This window comes from Artemia sp. Qi Xiang Cuo, chromosome 9 (assembly GCF_049724085.1).
Source record: "Artemia sp. Qi Xiang Cuo chromosome 9, ASM4972408v1, whole genome shotgun sequence".
Taxonomy (NCBI): Eukaryota; Metazoa; Arthropoda; class Branchiopoda; order Anostraca; family Artemiidae; genus Artemia; species Artemia sp. Qi Xiang Cuo.
In genome coordinates, this window is record NC_142802.1 from 14,168,442 (window position 1) to 14,189,260 (window position 20,819).

Consider the following 20,819-nt stretch of genomic DNA (forward strand, 5'->3'; position numbering starts at 1 on the left):
AGAGATTGTTTTGAAAAACTTGTACCAAATCTAATTTATTCCCAACTATTGCCTACTAATGCTATCTCTTAGTATGATTTTTCAGATTCAGATTACAAATAGAAAAAATACTGTTCGAAGCTTCCATCTTAGGAAGTTTCAAAAAATTTTCAAATTTTCCAAGAATTATGCCTTAAACCTTAACTCTGGTTGCTTATACCAATAATTTTACAATTGAAAGCTGATCGCTGCTCAATTCGACGGGATACAAATTGTTATAACGTTATAGAAGAGAAAATGTACAAAAATGTACAAAGTACTTATGAACGGGACACATAATTAGCGCTGTGGTCAGACCTAATTTTTAATTTAACATCAAGTGTGACTATACCGATGCCCGGACCTGACACTCGTGGCTAAAAGGGGGATCAAAACTAGCTTAGACAGTGCATACATTACGAACTCCAAGCATATTCCTAGAAATTCTAAGAGTAATTGTCAAAGTTATCACTAGCTTAAAATTTTGTTTACTCGTACACCTGATAAATATTATTTTAAACACAAGAAAAATCGTTTAAAAACCAAACAATACAACAAATTATTTAGTACAATTGCAAATAGCAGTGAACAATATTATCCCAGTGTGTTTTCATAAGACTAACGAATTTTCTATGTGATAGAGGGTGAGAAACCTCTTTTTACCCAATATTCAGGCGATTTCTTTTTGGGGGGTACCACCTATCTTGTCCATACCCCGAATGAAGTACCTATGTAATACCCCTTTTATTTGACGCAGGCATTTACAAAAATGATAAGAATAAAAAAGAGGGGTTTTTTTAAAGAGGATTCGATACTTTAAACATCATTTTGTGAGCCTTGACGTCAGCTGACTGTCTCAAAGGTAATGAGTCAATTAGCAAATTCACCCAGGGGACTACTTATCATTGAAACTTATTTACATTTTCTGATTTGATTATAAAATTTGATAGAAAAGACAATAGAATTCTGTCGGCAAAGTTTTCAATCAAACCGGGTTGCACCACGGAAAATTTAAAGAGCAGTCAAATTGATCAAATGACATTTCTTTTGAGGTGATTTTGAGCATTTTCCTGGCAGGTATAAAAGAACGGTTATAGGAACAACCCTTTCCTGAATTTTGAAAAGAAAATTCTGCTCCGTTTGATCGAAAAAACAAAATTTACACTTTCTAATGATATAAGTTTCTCTAAAACTGAATATATCTAATCTCCAGCACAAAACAAGAGAAGTTACAAGGTTTTTCTGAGATTTCAGGGAAAGTAGATGTTGACTTTTAGTTTTCTACCGTTTATTCGGATAGTTTATCCAAGCTATACAAGTTATGGTAAGACTGCTCAATGAATTCTCAATAGTTTGACCGACCACACAAATTAAAAGAGTTTATAATGGACGAGATAGACTGATTCTTTATGGTATCGGATCTCCTTAAACGATCGCTGGACACATTTTAATTGTTTTTGTTGGAAAACTTGAACATTTTCTGTTGAGTCACCAGCAGTTCATTAATGTACACTAGGACATCATATAATGCATATTATATGTATGTTTATACCTAAAATGGAACTGTTAGAGTGAATTAAGGGAAATGAATAAGACTGCCCATTCAGCAGCTTCAATTTTGGAGGGGGAGGGGGAGGAGGATAAATTACCATCCACTGTAGATTTTAAAAATTATCCCCCCCCCCCACCAAACAAAATATACAAATTAGAAATTGGCACCATTTTACCGAAGAAAAGGGAGTCCACTCAAACGCTAGGCCCAAAACTACTGAATCAAATCATGTCTTGTTCTTTTGGTGTAAGCTTTTGCTGCAGATTTGTTACAAAATCCTCAACAGCCTGTACAGATGCAAGCTGTTAAAGTACTTGTTAAGTTACAGACTTGTACGTTAACAGTTTATTCTGTATTCCCTACTGCTACCAATAGATTAATTCATAAAAACGAAGGAATCCAACACACAAAACAATAAAATGATGTATGGCGAAAATTTTGACACCCTTAGAATGGCTTACTGTTCCTTCAAAAGGCCAGCCCCTTTTTTTTTTTTTTTTAGACAAGCACAATACTTACGTTTACGTTACGTTAGTGTTTACGTCAGCAATATTATGTCGCGTGATTTGAGTTACCCAACCTTTTACCCTACCTTTCACCCTACCCTACCTTTGAGCAATGCTTAATGCTTTTTAACCGTCTCTTTTTAACGATAGAAGAAACAGAATATGCAGTAAAATCAGGCTCACACATTGTTCTATTATTTTTTTACCCATTAATTCCAATTAAGTTATAATGATTCTTGAAAATATTTCTTTGCTTTTGAGTTTACTCTTTGCTTCACTTCAAACTGTGCTATTGATCCAAATTCTCAGAAATGCATCTTTGGAGACATTCATGTGCATTTGATATTACAGTTTCTATCCAGGTTCATTTCCGTGGACACAGTTTTACTTCCACCAAATTTCCTTTTTCTATTGCATAAGCTTTACTAAAGATATTGAAAAATTCACTACAAATCATTCTGCATCACTAATCACAACTATTTCCACTATTTCTACAACTATGATCACAATTATTCCCAAGTTTCTTCTGCATCAAATACTCCTTTCATGGTGTAGATTTTAAATTGTGTTCGGAGAAACAGGATCTTCACAAAATAGTTCAACTTTTACAGGTGGAGGTGTAGCAGACGAAGCACTAGAGGACAATCCTGAAAATGAAATATCATGTCAACATCACGGTAGGGTAAAAATATAAGTAAGTTCTTAGACAGCACTGAATAGTTCTAAAACATTGTCCTTCGCAGCTTTTGCTTTCTCTCAAACTTCATAACTTTTCACACGTCATAATAAAATATAAACTAGGTCCTCATTCCTGTTTATCCCTCACATAGATAAAAAAAAAAAAAAAATCGAAAGCATACAGATTTTTTAGGGGGGGGGATTACGTGATAGGATCTTTCCACGAGGAAAGGGAATTTTCCATGAAAGGAGAGCGTAATTTCTCGGCAATATTTAAAAAAAAATCAGAAACTAAATAAAAAGAAAACAAGTTTTTTCAACTGAAAGTAAGGAGCAACATCAAAACTTAGAACGATTATTATATATATGAAGTGGTTGTCCTCTCCTCAATACCTCGCTCTTTACGCTAAATTTTTTTAGAACTTTCAACTAAGCTTATTATTCAAATTAAACGACCCTTGTGTTTCATGAGTCATTCTTAAATAATTGGAATAAAAAGTCAAACTTTAGCGTAAAGAGCGAGGTCCCCTCATATACGTAATAATTTCCATTCGTTTTCAGTTTTAATGTTACAACTTACTTTCAGTTGAAAAAACTTTTTTTTTTCATTCAATGCAAAAGGGAGAGGGCGTATCGGTTTCCTCCAATCATAACTGTTCTAAGATCCTTATATGAGTCTGTTTTAAACAAGGTGCCGAATGCAAACCTTTCAACTAAAAACTGGTGGAGGAATGGGTTGTGTGTTGCAGAAGGTACATGGTCCCATTTTGGTCTTACAATCGTCGAGACTAAAGATAATTGTGCGATTCTTGTTCAAACAAGCTGCAACATGCCTATCTTTATGCAAAGCATGATTGTGAATGGAGAAAATGGCGGAAGAATCATGCATGAATTTGATTCAAAGAAAGCAAATGTTTACCTTTTTACTCAACATTAGCGGTAGGATGGGGGGACCCTCAGGGAGATCCAGAGCCCATTTTGGATCTTAAGTCATGCAGATTAAAACTTCTTGCATAGTTCTGCTTCAAACAACGTGCAGCATTCTTCCAAAAAATCGCAATAAGAATGGGCCGGGTTATGGTGGGGTGGGCCGCGTTATGGTGGTGGTGGGGGGGGATGTTTGCTGCGTCAATCATAAAGATTGAAATACTAGCACGATTGCAGTCCAAAAGGCAATAATATGACCAAGTTTTTGCCAAAAGGTTGGGAGAAACAGGTGCTTACAGAGGGGTAAAGCGCACAATTTTTGTTTCCATGTGGTTTTGCGAAAAATCAGGCCATTGCTCGTGTTCGAAAAACGCAGCTTTTAATATGCTTTCAATATACTTTAAATATAATCCTCATTTGACACTGATTCAGGAGTTCTAATCATTTTCAAACTTAAAAGAAAAAAAATTATGATGAAAACAAATTTACGGAAACTTCGAAAGAGCTTGAAATCCTTAGAAACGGCGGCGCATCAAAATATAAGTAAACTCTTGAAATCTTGTCCGAAAACCCTTGAGCGGAGGTTTTCAGCCTTCCATCTCAAAAATATAAGAAAAACCCATTTTTGTTTACTTGGCACTAAAATACAACAATATGTCGCTTGATTTTTTTTTCCACCATCAAACAGTTCGTGGTAACGAACTGTAAGTAAGGAGCGACCCGGCTCAATAGTAACCGAAACTCTAAAAAAAGGAATTTTGATACCAATAGATGCATCAAAAGAATTCGATTTTTATGCTGATTTCAAATATAGGAGTTACCCAATGTTTACATATAGTATTGGTTATTGCGGAAGTATACAGACGTTTTCAGGGGGGATTATTTCTGGCAGTGGGGGGGGAGGGTGGATCAGGGGTTACGTGGGAGGATCTTTCCATGGAGGAAGTTTTCATGGGGAAAGAGATATTGCTATGAAGGAGGCGCCGGATTTCCCAGCATTATTTAAAAAAATGATCAGAGTTTTCAACTAAAAACTTTTCAACTAAAAACTTTTCAACCTCAAAACGAAGAGAAACTATTACGAATATGATTGGGTTCACCCCCTAGTCAATACCTCGCTCTTTGCGCTAAAGTTTTTTTTAGTATTTTCTTAAGAGCTATTGATTCTATTTAACGGCCTTTGTGATTAAGGGTCATTCTTAAAGGATTGGAAAAAAACTTGAACTTTAGCATAAAGAACGAGGTATTGACTAGGGGGGCGAGCCCCCCTTATATACATAATAAAAATATACGAATATAGAAGTTCGTTGCGTAAGTTAATTCGTAAGTTACGTATATTTATTACTAATAAAACCTTCGTAAATAAAATTAAACAACTTTCGAGAAAGCCATTTAGCCAAAAAAAAAAGGAAAATCAATATGCAAATTCGTTTTAATTGTTCATTTACGGTGAGCCAAAATCAAAACATGCATTGATCCAACACCGTTCAGAAATTAAATTAAAAAAAAACAAGTTCTTTTTGAACTGAAAATAAGAAGCGACAATAAACTTAAAACGAACAGAAATTATTCCATATATGAAAGGGGCTGTTCTCTCCTCAATGCCTCGCTCTTTACGCTGAAGTTTGACTCTTTCTAACGACTCTATTTTTGAAAACAATAAAAAACTTTAACGTAATGAGCGAGGCGTTGAGGAGGGGACAGCTTCTTTCATATACGGAATAATTTCTGTTCGTTTTAATTTTTAATGTCGCTCCTTACTTTCAGTTAAAAAAAACTTGTTTTTATTTATTTAATTTTTTTTAAATGCACCGTTATTTAGATTTCAAGAGGTTTGTACTTCGTGCTAGTGTCTAGTTTCAAACAGTTCGTGGTAACGAACTGTAAGTAAGGAGCGATCCGGCTTAATGGTAACCGAAACTCTAGAAAACGGGATTTTGATACCAATAGATATATACAAAGAAAACCCATCAAAAGTTACGCGCCTGAGAAAATTCAGCTGATTTTCGAAAAAAGGGGAAAAGACCCCCTAAAAGTTATAGAACCTTAATGAAAATCACACCATCATAGTCAGCGTATCAGAAAACCCTACTGTAGAGGTTTCAAGCTCCTCTCTGCAAAAATGTGGAATTTTGCATTTTTTGCCAGAAGAAAGATCACGGATGCGTGTTTATTTGTTTTTGTTTTGTTTTTTGTTCCCCCAGGGGTGATCGTATCGACCCAGTGGTCCTAGAATATCGTGGGAGGGCTCATTAGAACGGAAATAAAAAATTCTAGTGTCCTTTTCAAGTGACCAAAAAATATGGAGGGCAACTAGGCCCCCTCCCACGCTCGTTTTTTCCCCAAAGTCACCCGATCAAAATTTTGAGATTTCCATTTTTTTCAACATGGTCGAAAATATGATAACTATGTCTTTTAGGATGACTTAGTCCTCCGAAGTCCCCGGAGGGAGGGCTGAAAGTTATGAACTTTAACTAATGCTAACATGTAGTATTGGTTATTGGGAAGTATACAGAAGTTTTCAGGGGGAATTTTTCTGGTATTGGGGGGTGGGGGGTGGGTTGCGGGTTATGTGGGAGGATCTTTCCATGAAGGAAGTTTTCATGGCGGAAGGGACATTGCTATGAAGGGGGCGCCGGATTTCCAAGCATTATTTTAAAAAAAGATCAGAAATTAAATATAAAAAAAACAAGTTTTTCAACTGAAAGTAAGCAGCAATATCGAAACTTAAAACGAACAGAAAATATTACGTTTATGAGTGGGTTCACCCCCTAGTCAATACCTCGCTCTTTAAGCCAAAGATTTTTTAGTACTTTCATAAGAGCTATTTATTCTAAATAACGGCCTTTGTGATTTAGGAGTCATTCTTAAAGAATTGGAAAAAAAATTCGAACTTTAGTTTAAAGAGGGAGGTATGAATAGGGGAGGAAACCCCCCTAATACACGTAATAAAAATATACGAATATAGAAGTTCGTTACGTAAGTTAATTCGTAAGTTACGTATATTTGTTAATAATAAAAACGTTCGTAAATAAAATTAAACAAGTTTCGAGAAAGCCATTTAACCAAATAAAAGTAAAACTAATATGTAAATTTTGTTTTAATTGGTCATGTACGGTGAGCCAAAATCAAAATCTGCATTAATTCAAAAACGTTCAAAAATTAAATAAAAAAAACATTTTTTTTAACTGAAGGTAAGGAACGACGTTAAAACTTAATACGAACAGAAATTATTCCTATATATGAAAGGGGCTGCCCCCTCCTCAACGCCTCGCTCTTTACGGTAAAGTTTGACTTTCTCACAACTCTATTTTTTTAAACAATAAAAAAACTTTAGCGTAAAGAGCGAGGCGTTGAGGAGGGGGCAGCCCCTTTCATATACGGAATAATTTCTGTTCGTTTTAACGTCGTTCTTTACTTTCAGTTGAAAAAAAAAAAAATTGTATTTAATTTCTAGTAGAATCAGTTATTCAAACTATCCCCAAGGACGCCCTTGAAGACATATAAGAGATAAAATTCAATATTTACCAGCAGCGGCCATTGTTTCAAAAGTATCCATTCGTAGAACAATGGGAATGACATTCCAAATTTGTACGCTTCCAGTGAGACCAGAGAAAAATATCTCTTCAACAATAGCTGAACGCAGCGACCTCAGTCTTGGCAAAAGTAGCATCACCTGTGTATGCCTATCTGGGTTAACAGCGTAGCGATTTGTTGAATGCTCTCGTAGCTCCTTGGCAGCTTGAGCTTGCAGTTTAGAAATTTTTTGCTTCAAATTAATGTCTAATTCATCTATAATGAATGGGATACCATTAAATCATACCAAATGATGAAATACTTGGCCCCTCCCCCTGAACAATATTACCTTTGCCTTTTGATATAGATAATGTGCATACAATGATTTCAAGCACTCCCCATTTTATTTCATAGTTACCATTGTTACCATTTCATAGTTACCATAACTATTTCATAGTTACCACAGTTACCATTGTATTTCGCTTTGCAGTTAAAACGTGCACAGGAAGATACTATTCCGTAAGAAACGAGTAGATTGTCACAAGAGAAGAGAGAAAAATCTTCAAGAAAAATGGAGAAAACCACAAAGGTGGAATAAAAGCCCCTCAAAAAGGAAAGGCAAAAATAAAAAGAACTACAAGAGAAGAGAGAAAAGTCCACAAGAAGGATAAGAAAGACTGAAAGAAATGAAAGAAGAGAGAAAAAGTAAGAGAGAAATAGACCAGATGGATGAGAGAGAAGAGAAGCCGAATTAGACTAAGGTGGTATTATTAGGTACCATAATATAGAATCCCGTCGTCTTTTTGTTTTTTTGTTGTTTTTTTTATTCGGAATTATTTTACTTCTTAGATGATTGCTGTGTTTCATGACCAGCACAAATGCTACTTGGTATGCATTTAAGTGAGAGGAGAAACCCAAGACCCTCCTGAAAGCTTGCGGTTTCTAGTATATGAACCATATTTTCTGACACGTTTTTACATAAGGACACCCCCCCCCACCATATAAATATGCTAAACCAAAATTCATTCTTTCGTAGATGCCAATTATCTGATTTATAGTCCGTCTTCAGGTTTTATTTCCTAGCTGCAGTTGTAGCTATAAAATATATTATCGAACTTATGCCAACCTGTAAAATGCGTGTTGTGTTGTATGCCAGAAGTATTCAAATTCAAACTTGGTTAGTTCTCTCAAAAGAAGGAAGGTGGTTGGATTGCTGTTCCTTTTTATGCTTAATTCAGATGTTTTAGAACGGGCGACTTAGTTAAAAATCAATTTTTAAGACTAAAAATAAAATACAAAAATTGGTTTTTAAGTTAAAACTTATTAAAAGTTAATTTTAACAGTTACTGCAAAATAAATCACGGAAAAAGAGGATTCAAGTAATAAAATAAAAAACAACACTAAAAAATAATATTAAAATCATTGAATGTTCGAACTGTGTGCTAGGAGGGTCGTTAAACATCCCCTCGCCAGTAATTTTTGTTTTATATGCCTTTATACAAGCCAAGTCATCTTGCTTTTGGTTAGTTCACAAAGGTATGAATGTGACCCTGTGTGGCCATATTCAGGCCTTTTAGGCCCGTTAAGATAAGATTCTCTAAAGACTAAATCAGGAGCTATAACTGCATGGTGTGTTGTCTCATGATAAGCAGACAGTACTTGACATACAGCTTTAACGAAAACTGCGAATATAATATTTAATAATAAACTTAAGTAACAACATTAAAAAAAAAAGAAATAGAACAGAAATATACAAAATGTGCTAGTATTTGCTGTGTCTCAAAGAATAATAGTATGCCCTTTTCCTCTCCTGCTGTAAAGATTTCCCTTGGCTTAAAGAAATAATATCAGTTTTAAAGATTAAATTTTAGATTCCCCCCTACCCCAAAAAAATTACCCTCCGCTGAAATCTCTCCCCCTGGAAAATTCATCCAATATGTAAAATTGAGAAGACAGAGGGAAATGAAGAAAAATTGTATATAATGAAGAAAAGAAGGGATTCTGGAATGTTCTAACTATATTCGAATATATGTGTAGAATATATGGGATAGAATCAAACAGTTTCTGAGAACAAATTGCAGATAAGGAGCAACTCAGGCCAATATAGTAAACAAAACTCTCAAAAAGGAGTTTTGATAATAATTAATACATCAAAAGATTTAGATCTTTGTGCTAATTCCAAATATACAAAGTTCGTTAAGTTTAGTGATACACATCAAACGCTACAAGTTCGATAATTTTGTCTAATTTTCGAAAACTGGCTAAAACAGCCGCAAGCTGTTCTATCATTATTGCAATATAACACAAGTTACTAGTTTATTAAACATTATTAGTGTTATAATGTTAGTATCTTAACTAAGTTAGTATTAAACTAAAAGCTTAATCAGAGCTTATAAGGAATACGTTCAGGAATAACCATACCTATAAGGAATACGGTTGATAAAATAAATTTATTTTGTTTATTTATTTGATAATCTTAAACTTATTTAAATTATTAAAGATGATGTAAAGATAAATTACATTAAACGAAATAAATAGACAAAGTAAAAAATAAATGAAATAGAACAAAAATAGCAATATCTGCTAGTATTTGCTGTGTCTCAAAAGGAATTTACGCCCTTTCCTCCCTTCCTGTAAAGATTGCCTTTGTTTCAAAGAAACACGAATTTCAAATAATTTCAGATTTAATAGGAAACACCATTTACATTATTCGTATAGCTACGGCAAGCTGTTTCATCATTATTGCAATATAACACTTAAATAACTATTATATTAAACATTATTAATGTTTATGATGTTAGTATCATTTGATTCAAAGAAATAATATGAATTTTAAAGACTAAATTTCAGATTTAATAGGAAACAGCATTTATATTATTCGTATAACTACGGCAAGCTGTTTTGTCATTAATGCAACATAACAATCAAATTACTATTATATTAAACATTATTAATCTTATGATGTTAGTATCATTAAATTAAAAGTTTAATCAGGTGATAAGCCACTCTAAGCAGGGGCGTTACTAGCCAAAATGCTTTGAGGAGAGAGTGATTTTACAGACTGGCTGGTCATTTTTACCAACTAACTATTTACCGACCGAGATGAGACGAAATCTGATTTTTTAAATTTATAGCGTAAAAACCTACAAAACTATATGTTTTTCAAGAAATAAGGAAAAACCAGGATTTTAACTTTTAATAATAAAAAAAACCTGCAGATACAGTTATACTCTTTTTTGTTGCTTATTTATTTATTTTTGTTCCCTCCCCCCCCCCTCTTTCTTGACCAGTTTTATCTTTTCAACTCTTTTATTGATTTCGTGTAGTTGAATTATTGACACTTTTTTAGTGCCCCTTTTAATTTATATGTTTTTATTTCTCGTTCTTGTTTGTATTTATTTGCTTATTCTGCCCCTCCCCCTTTTTTTTATGTCCCTTTTAATTCTTTTTCTGATTTGTATTTGTGTAAGTTTAGTTTGACTAGTTTTTATCTTTTTAACTTTTTTAATTGACTTTTTACAGTGTAATTATTGACTTTAAATGGTTGTTCATTATGATTTTTCTTTTTTATTGTTGTTTTTTACATTTTTGCCAGTTTTAGTGCAACCATTAATATTGTCGACTCCGAAGTCCGAATTCGGCCCTTTGTGGGCTTGTGATAGAGTTTTTTCCAAAATAAATATCTTATCTTATCTCAGCTTTCACTTCTAGCGGGCGTCAAATTAGAAAAAGAACATACGAGTATGGCTGAATACGGCTGAAAATAATACGGCTGAAAAACGAGCAAACATAAAGCTAAGACACATACTACCAAACGGTTTAAGGGGGTGTAACTTTCCTTTGAAGGTGTCGCTGTCTTCAGGAATCAGGAGATTGCTAATTTATAAATTTTTACAGATGAAAAGCCAGTAAATTTCACCATGCAGTTTAGTTTATTTATTTTATTGGTTCACTGCAATAACACTGACCAAAATGTGATAGTACTATAAAAATTGATCATTTTGAAACAATAAAAAATTACCTTGTAGAATTTCCGTTTTCTGGATTAAGATGGATCTATGGACAAAAACTTTTTTATTTTGATTTCAGGTGCTTTTTAGCCTTTTCAAGTATAAGTATTTGCAATAAAACATATCCAACATCAGCGCTTTATAAACAAAACTGTACCTGGATTAAGCAACAATACGAGTTTCAAGTATCCATAATCGCTATCATCAAGCTCTAGCTTAACGCAATTTGCAACAATATCGTAAATCTTAACGATTTCTTTTGATACCTGAAAAGAAATATAAAATCTTAAAATCTTGAAAGAAGATTTTGCTAAGTTGATAAGTTTCTATATGTTGCAACTAAGTTGCCAAGTTTCTATATATTGAAACTTAGCTGCTAAGTTTCTATATATACTGAGAAAACTGGGCTATACCTGAAGTAAACTGAGTTTACATCTCAGGAGAGGTCTCCCTCCGGCCACTCAGCGCGTCCTTAGGTGGCGGATAGGGGAGCGCTCTACAGATATATAGGGTGCATCCATAGGAGGCACAGACCAAGGGGGACTAGTCCCTGGGGGTCCATAAAAGAAACTGGGGCATATTTGGACAACAGATTTATGGACAACGGCCTCTACAAAGGGCTGCATCAACCCTGTCGGAATACACGCAAGACTGGAGACCTTGCAGTGAACTCTATTCCCATTTGAGGAATGGCACTTCTCGAGGAAATTATAGCCTAGTAAACGAAACAGCGTTTGCACAGGATTCTGATTACTGAATTTTTTTTTTTTTTTAGCTTGGTCTGTTTAGGTGAGCGTTTCTCGGCTGAAAATCTTCTTCCTAGCTATTTCATTTACTATTTACTATGGGCTGCCTCCCCGTAGCAGCATAATATTTCTAGGCATGGGTATAATGAGTCGGAGGTAATAGGCTTGCAACTGTCTGTGCAGGATTTCAACTTTTGTTGATAGAAGCACATCGGTAAGTGCTGAAACCTTGTTGTAACCAAGATGGGCCTAGGATTGGAAAAAGCCTCCATTCAACAGAAGGCCCCATTGACTACTTGCTGTCTGGCTCTAAGCCAGCTTAGGTGTTTCGGTGTAGACTTTAGAAGATGTGTTGGTCCCTGTCCTGGACTGGTTCTGGGACCATTATTTTTGCTGAGCCCAAAATAATTTGAATGACTGAAAGAACATGAAGATTGCAACTTGGAATGTTACGATGTCAAAAAAAATAACTATTCTATCGACATTTTGACTGACGAATTCAGACGCTTCGAACTGGACTTAATAGGAGTCTGATAAACGCGTGTTCCAGGGGTAAGAAACATAAAATTAGGTGGTATAGGATCTATTTACTCGGGCAGGAAGGATAGGGCACACAGACATGGAGTAGAGCTCATAATGAATAAAGAAGCAGCTAAGTCCTCTTTAATTTAAGAATGCTAATCGCTCACTTTACGACCAAAAACTGCAGATTATCAGTTATAGCAGTATGTAGTATCAGTCATAGCAGTGATTGACGGAGATAGTAGTGACTCCAATGAATTTTACTTACAGTTACAAGAACAAAAAGACAGGGTCCTAGGTCTAGATATGGTGTTTGTATTAGGAAATTTTAACCCCCAGGTCGGTAGAAAAGGGATAGATGATATCCTAGCCTAGTTAAATTCTGGTGCAAGAAAATAAAACAGTAATTGCTACAGACTGCTGTAATTTTGTAGGTATAACAATCTAGTTATAAGCAATATAGTGTTTGGTCATAAAATAGTTCATAAGTTAAATTGATATTCAAATGATGAAGGATCAATACAGGATACTTGGGTATGTAAGAGTGCTGCTAATGATGTTAAAGGAAAGATGACCATGTAGTAGAGTCTAGGGATAATGTAAAGCTCAAATGTCGGAAGGGTAACTACCATTCGGCCAGCTATGACGTTCGTAGACTCCAGAATGAGAATTCGAGAGACTTTTCAGGAACAGTTGAAAACTAAACTGGAGAGCTGAAAATTTGATAATGTAGAAGATAGATGGTGTCTTTCTGATTCCAAAGTGAATCTTTGTTAAAGTATTAAATAAAAACAAGTTTTTTTTTCAACTAAAAGTAAGGAGCAGCATTAAAACTTAAAACGAACAGAAATTATTACGTATATGAGGGGGTCACTCCCTCGTCAATACCTCGCTCTTTACGCTAAAGTTCGGAGTTTATTTGAATTTCGAAAGTTCAAGTTGAATGACTCCTGAATCACAAGGGCCGCTTAATTAAAACAAAATAGCTCTCTTAAAAGTACTAAAACAAACTTCAGCGTAAAGAGCGAGGTATTGACGAGGGGGCAACCACCTTCATACACGTACTAATTTCTGTCCGTTTTAAGTTTCAATGTTTCTCCTTACGTTCAGTTGAAAAATTTTTTTATTTTTTTTATTTAATTTCTGATTATTTTTTAAATAATGCTGGGAAATCCGACTCCCCCTCAATGGAAAATTCCCTTACTCTATGAAAAATTCCTCCTTGGAAAGATCCTCCCACGTAACCCCCCCCCACCAGAAAAATCCCCGTGAAAATGTCTGCATACTTCCCAATAACATATACTATATATAAACAATGGGCAAAGTTCATTACTTGCAGCCCTTCCCCCGGGGACTGGGGTAAGTATGTTCATTCTCAAAAATATATTAATTTTATTTTTTCGACTATGGATAACAAAATGGCTATCTCAAATTTTTGTTCTGGTGTCTTTGGGGAAAAAATGAGTATGGGAGGGGGGCTAGCTGCCCTTTAATATTTTTGATCACTTAAAAAGGGCATTAGAACTTTTGATTTCCAATCAAATGAACCCTCTCTCCATCTTATACGATCACTGGCTCGATATAATCACCCCTGGGAAAAAAAAATATGAAAAAAAATAAAACACGCATACGTGATCTTTCTTCTGGCAAAAATTACAGAATTCCACATTTTTGTACATAGGAGCTTCAAACCTCTACAGTAGGATTCTCGGGTGTGCTGAATCTGATGGAGTGATTTTCATTAAGATCACTTGATGTTTTGGGCGTGTTTACTCCCTTTTTCAGAAATTGGGCAAATTTTCTCAGGCTTCTAACTTTTGATGGGTATCACTAAATTTGATGAATTTTGCATATATTTTAATGAGCATCAAAATTGGATTCTTTGGATGTAAATATTGTTATCAAGACTCTGTTTTTAGAGTGTCGGTTGCTATTGAGCTGCATCGCTCCTTACTAACAGTTTGTTGCCACGAACTGTTTGATAAGTCAATCTTTCCAGTTAGTCTAAAGATGCCAATATATAAATATTTTTAATAAATAAATATTTTTAAGAAGTATCTCTTTACAGTGACCATCAATTGCGTCAATTAACAGAAATTTGGGAAAGGGGAGGGGGATTTCTCTGTCCCCTCTCCGTCCAATTAACGCCACTGGTTGTCAGTTCTGTCATCCCCCAAGGGAGAAAAACATAACTATGTAAGTTTTTGGGTTTTAGTATTGTAACAGATTTTTCGATAAAACGCAAAAACATAAAATTTAAAATACCTCTTTGATTCGTCCAGCAAATTCTGTATTTATTAACGCTTGCAGATGGCCGAGAAGGGCCATCAAGGTGCCATGCACAGACAATTCTTCTTGACGCTGGGCCATCCCTAGAATAAACATTTCGGCCCAAGAATTTCTAAGCAAGGCGACTTGAATATCCTCACTGCAAGAGATTCAAAATATATTTTACTATATATCTACAGATTATAAGTAGGCTAACTAAAAAACTAAAACCTGAACAAAAACAAAGGAAGTAGATGGCTGGGGGGCTGGGTTAGGGGGTTGCTCGCTTCGATCAAATTTTTCACTTTAATTCGGCTTTTTGCTTATAATTGAGTCAGGAGGGGCATTTGTAATTAATTCTGCCCCAGGCATCACCAATTCTAAGAACGGCTCTGGCCTTGACTTTTTAACTTTTGTTTTACTTTAGAGACCAATACACGGTTTTTTTAGCTACTGCAATGGGAGGTTGGGGCCAGCTTTCCTGTGATTTCGCACACCCTTCTTGATTACCTTCCCCAGATTTCTCCAGGTACCCATTTATAGCTGGGTCGGCTCTGTATGAGTCACACCACTGACCCCCGCCCCAGACCAAATAACCAGCCACACATGGGAACGAACCCGTGCCCCTCCGACAAAGGATTCCCAACCCAGCGCGGTAACCACTTAGCCAGAAAGACTATACCACTTATCCTAGCCTAGACTATAGATTTTTACTTTCCTCTGAAAATCAAGCTAATATGAGAAGTTTTAGAATTTGTATTTTTGTAATATGTTTGCTGAATACTCAGGCTAGTTCTACGTTGCATCTCTTTTGCTCCTGCATCATTAATTCAAGCTTTAAATTATATTCTTTGTATCCCTAATTTTGTCAAAAACAAATATTAAATCTATATATGATTTCTTTCTTCTTTCAGTATAGCCTTTTTTATTAAGTGCATTCGCCCGAAATTTCCACGAGAGGGAGGTGGGAGTAGCTACTCCCGGGAGTTATGTTTTTTACTAGAATTCAAATGGAAGAATTTAATTTATAATATTACTCTTCGAATTTATTTTGAGTATTTCATGGTTTCCCAGCAGAAGGGGTCGGGGTATGGACCCCCTGCACCCGTCCCTCGTGGCACCCGTGTATTTGGCCTTGACTTGAGACTTTCATTCTTCAATAAAACAGTGGCGAATCCAGGGGGAGGGCGATGGGAGCGCCCCCCCCTAACGTAGTCTAAAGTAGTTTAATTTACTGAATTAACGCAAGTTTGCGTTAAATGAACTTGCTCCTAACGCAAGTTTATCGGAACAACCTATTTTGCCCCCCCCCCTTAAAAAATCCTGCATCCGCCCCTGCAATGAAACCCTATCTAATATGAAAATTCGCAGAAGAGAATGTTCTGTAATTTTTCACTGAGTAAGCTGCACTGGTTTATTTAGTGCTATATATCTCTTTCTCATGAATTACGAACTGTTTTTATTACCGTTTAGTTAATTATCTTCCTTAGCTACTCGCAAATTTTTAAATCAACTATAGGAATTATATTACGTTTATATATTTAATGATTGTAAAAACAGGATTAAATATTGACAATCAGATTTTGATAAGATCTCTAATTGTGTGCCAGATTCTTAAATTATCAATAAAAACTCGTTTTTAAGTGCTGAATTCCCAGTATTCACGGTTATTTCCAATTAAGAATTTTTCGTTTTTGGCAGGCTTCCAGATGATTATGCTCTATAACAGCTTTTTAAACTATGGCTTCTTAAACTATGGGCGCGACCCCAAATGGGGCCGCGTAGCAAAATTCTAGGGTTGCGAGAGATTTTCATGTTAGATATTTAAATAGACGATTTAATAACATCTATGTGTTTATTTTTACAGTTACTCTCACAAATCTGCACACAAAAAAGGTGGGAATACGCACGCACGGGTTCAGAGACAAAGATTCAATAACACTGACTGTAATGTGAACAAGTGTAGTATTCACTCTCTTCGCAGTGTTGCCATACTGGCTTATTTCTCCCCAGACTGGTTTATCTTGATGATGAACGGTGATGATTTTTATTTATTTTTCCACTTGGCTAATTTTATTGTGATCTGGCTTAGTTTTTGGCATGAAATGCTTTTTCGGGAAAATAATTTGAATTGAATAATTATTACGTCACATAACGAACCTGTACTCTCTGTTTGCTTGAAAGGCTAGGAATGACGAGCTAAAGGCCTTTGTTCGTCAAAACTTCAAATGGGTTCGGGGTTATGTTCTCGGAGATTGTTTTTAGCGCTGTAAAAATTGTTTTTCAAGGCTCTGATTTATTTTTTGTAACTTCTGGCAACACTGGGTCGTCTAGTGAAGGCAATTGTCAGTGTTTCACCATAACGAGAATTCAGTTTTTTCTTTTTATTCACTAATTAATCAATTATTATATGCAATACGTTATTTTATATATTTATTTGATTTTGCGATCATAATAATTTTTAGCCACGGATAAATGGCGCAACTTGTATAAGAACGGTACTGACGCAGATAATAATGCTACAAACTCTGCTTAGGCAGGACAAAGTAGGACTATTGAAAAAAACATCTAATGTACAAAAAAGAAAATATAATGAGTGATTTCTTCAATTTTGCTTTTATTTAGATTTCAAAATTGTAACGGTAATGAAGAGCTCTTTGTTTTACCAGCAATAAATTACAGGCTTCAAAGAGCATGAAACGTTCAAAAAAAAAAAATAATACATCTTGAATCAAAGCTTGTTTTTATGTCAATAAACCCGAATAATATTTTAAAGACCGTATAAATCTTTAAATAAAGCCAAAAAAAATCCTTAGAGAAATTTATGACCATTAATGAAAAATATTTACAAAGGTAATACGAAGTTTCATACTGTATTGCTAAAAATAAAATGCCGTTCAGCATTGGAGAATATCTTGTATTGCCTGCTGCTATTTTTAGAATTAAATAAAAAAAAACAAGTTTTTTTAACTGAAAGTAAGGAGCGACAATAAAACTTAACACGAACAGAAATTATGCCGTATATGAAAAGGGCTGTCCCCTCCTCAATACCTCGCTCCTTACGCGAAAGTTTTTTATTGTTTTGTAAAATAAAGGTGTGAGAAAGAGTCAAACTTTAGCGTAAAGAGCGAGGCGTTGAGGAGGGGACAGTCCCTTTCATATACGGACTAATTTCTGTTCGTTTTAAGTTTTAATGTCGCTCCTGACTTTCAGTTAAAAAAACTTGTTTTTTTTTATTTAATTTCTGAACGTTTTTGAATTAATCCAGGTTTTGATTTTGGCTCACCGTAAATGAACAATTAAAACGAATTTGCATATTGATTTTCCTTTTTTTTTTGGCTAAATGGCTTTCTCGAAAGTTGTTTAATTTTATTTACGAAGGTTTTATTAGTAATAAATATGCGTAACTTACGAATTAACTTACGCAACGAACTTCTATATTCGTATATTTTTATTATGTATATAAGGGGTCTCGCCCCCCTAGTCAATACCTCGTTCTTTATGCTAAAGTTCAAGTTTTTTTCCAATCCTTTAAGAATGACCCTTAATCACAAAGGCCGTTAAATATAATAAATAGCTCTTAAGAAAATACTAAAAAAAACTTTAGCGCAAAGAGCCTATTGACTAGGGGGTGAACCCAATCATATTCGTAATAGTTTCTCTTCGTTTTGAGGTTGAAAAGTTTTCAGCTGAAAAGTTTTCAGCTGTCCCCTCCTCAACGCCTCGCTCTTTACGCTAAAGTTTTTTATTGTTTTAAAAAATAAAGTTGTGAGACAGAATCAAACTTTAGCGTAGAGAGGGAGGCGTTGAGGAGGGGGCAGCCCCTTTCATATAGAGAATAATTTCTGTTCGTTTTAATGTCGCTCCTTACTTTCAATTTTAAAAAAAACTTGTTTTTTATTTAATTTCTGAACGTTTTTTAGTTAATGTAGCTTTTATTTGCATAAAAATTTTACTTTTCTTTTGCTAAATGAATGTCTTTACAAATTAACTTACGTAACTAACTTCTATATTCGTGTATTTTTCTTCTGGCAAAAAATACAAAGTTGCAGATTTTTGCAGATATGAGCTTGAAACCTATGTAATAGGGTTTTCTGATACGCTGAATCTGACGGTTCGATTTTCATTAAAATTCTTTAACTTGTAGGGGATGTTTCCCCCCTCTTTAAAAAATCGGGTAAATTTTCTCAGGCTCGTAGCCTTTGATGAGTAATACTAAACTTAATAAAATTTATATATTTAGAATCAGTATTATAAATACATTCTTTTTATTCATTTATTGACAGAAAAATTCCGTTTTTAAAAGTTTCGATTACTATTGAGCCGTATTGCTTGTTTTTTCATTGTTTTTATTTTATTAAATATATGTTATTACTTATATGAGTGGGTTCTCCCCTTAGCCAATACCATTGTCTTTACGTTAAAAGTTAAAAAAACAATTTTATTAAAAAACCCCTGAATCAAAAAAGCCGTTTAATTAGAATATATAGCTCTTTTGAAAGCACTAACAAAAAACTGTAGCGTAAAGAGCGAGGTATTGACTTGGGGGAGAACCCCCTCACATACGTTATAATTTCTGTTCGTTTTAAGTTCTAATATTCTTTCTTACATTTCAGTTGAAAAAACTTTTTTTTTATTTAATTTCTGATCGTTTTTTAAATAATGCTTGGAAATCCGGCGCCCCCTTCATAGAAATGTCCCTTACCCCAAAGAAACATCCTCCACGGAAATATTCTCCAGAGTAACCCCTCCTCTAGCCCCCCCCCCTCCAGAACAAATCCTTCCAGAAACTGGTTGTAAACTTCCCAATAACCAATACAGAATGCGGGCAAGTCCGGCGCCCCCGTCCTGGCAAGGTCCCTTCCCCCATGAAAACTTCCTTCATGAACAGATCCTCCAACATAACCACCGACCCACCCTTCCCTCCCACTACCAGAAAAAAAACCTCCTGAAAACTTCTGTATACTTCCCAATAACCAAGGCTATATGTTAACATTGGGTAAAGTTCATAGCTTTTAGCCCTCCCTCCGAGAGCTTCGGGGGATTAAGTCATCCTATAAGACATATTTATCATAATTTCGACCACGCTGAACAAAATGGCAGTCTCAAAATTTTGATTAGGTGACTTTGGAAAAAAAATAAGCGTGGGAGGGGGCCTAGTTGCCCTCCCTTTTTTTTGGTCACTTAAAAAGGGCACTAGAACATTTAATTTCCGTTCCAATGAGCCCTCCCAAGATATTCTAGGACCACTGGGTCGATACGACCACCCCTGGGTAAAAAAAAAAAAAAAAAACAAAACAAACGAACAAATAAACATGCATCCGTGATCTTTCATCTGGCAAAAAATGTAAAATTCCACATTTTTGTAGATAGGAGCTTGAAACCTCTGTAGTATGGTTCTCTGATATGCTGAATATGATGGTGTGATTTTCATTAAGGTTCTATAACTTTTAGAGGGTTTTTTCCCCTTTTTTCGAAAATAAGCCAAATTTTCTCAGGCGCGTAACTTTTGATAGGTAGCACTAAACTTGATGAAATTTATATATTTGAAATTAGAATTAAAATCTTATTCTTTTGATATATCTATTGGTATCAAAAACCCGTTTTCTAGAGTTTCGGTTACCATTGAGCCGGGTCGCTCCTTACTTACAGTTCGTTACCACGAACTGTTTGAAAATGGTAGAAATATTAGATGAAAGTAAAAATGCCAATGATATTAAAAAACATTCTTTATCGAACGACACTGTCTCGAATAGAATATCTTATGTCAACAAAGACCAACTAGTGCAACTTGTCACAAAAATTAAAGAAGGCCCAAAATTATCAATTCAGTTGAATGAAACAACTGAGGACATATACTAAATTGGCTCAGTTATTAGTATATGTCAGGTACATTTATAAAAATTCGTGTAGGAAGAATTGTTTATTTTTCGTCCTATGAAAGACCATACTACAGGGAAAAACATAATTATATTGTAAAGTTGACAAATTTTTGATACTGAAGGTTTGGAAAGAAAAAATGTACAGGATCCAAGGGACCGGAATTCATGATCCTTACGATCCAGTACATATCCAC

General features: G+C 34.9%; 1 protein-coding gene across 1 annotated transcript in view; it reads right to left on the reverse strand.

Annotated features, from left to right (window-relative positions):
• Positions 1-1,997: 1,997 nt before the first annotated feature.
• The window catches only part of LOC148948337 (orphan steroid hormone receptor 2-like), a 285,870-nt gene continuing 267,048 nt past the window's right edge, over positions 1,998-20,819 (reverse strand). Inside the window, exons 7-10 of the mRNA XM_089094896.1 lie at positions 14,741-14,903; positions 11,365-11,473; positions 7,210-7,473; positions 1,998-2,723 (exon numbers count right to left, since the gene is read on the reverse strand). Coding sequence (XP_088951022.1) covers positions 2,635-2,723; positions 7,210-7,473; positions 11,365-11,473; positions 14,741-14,903 — 625 coding nt within the window. The 3' untranslated portion in view covers positions 1,998-2,634. The remainder of the gene's footprint in view (positions 2,724-7,209; positions 7,474-11,364; positions 11,474-14,740; positions 14,904-20,819) is intronic.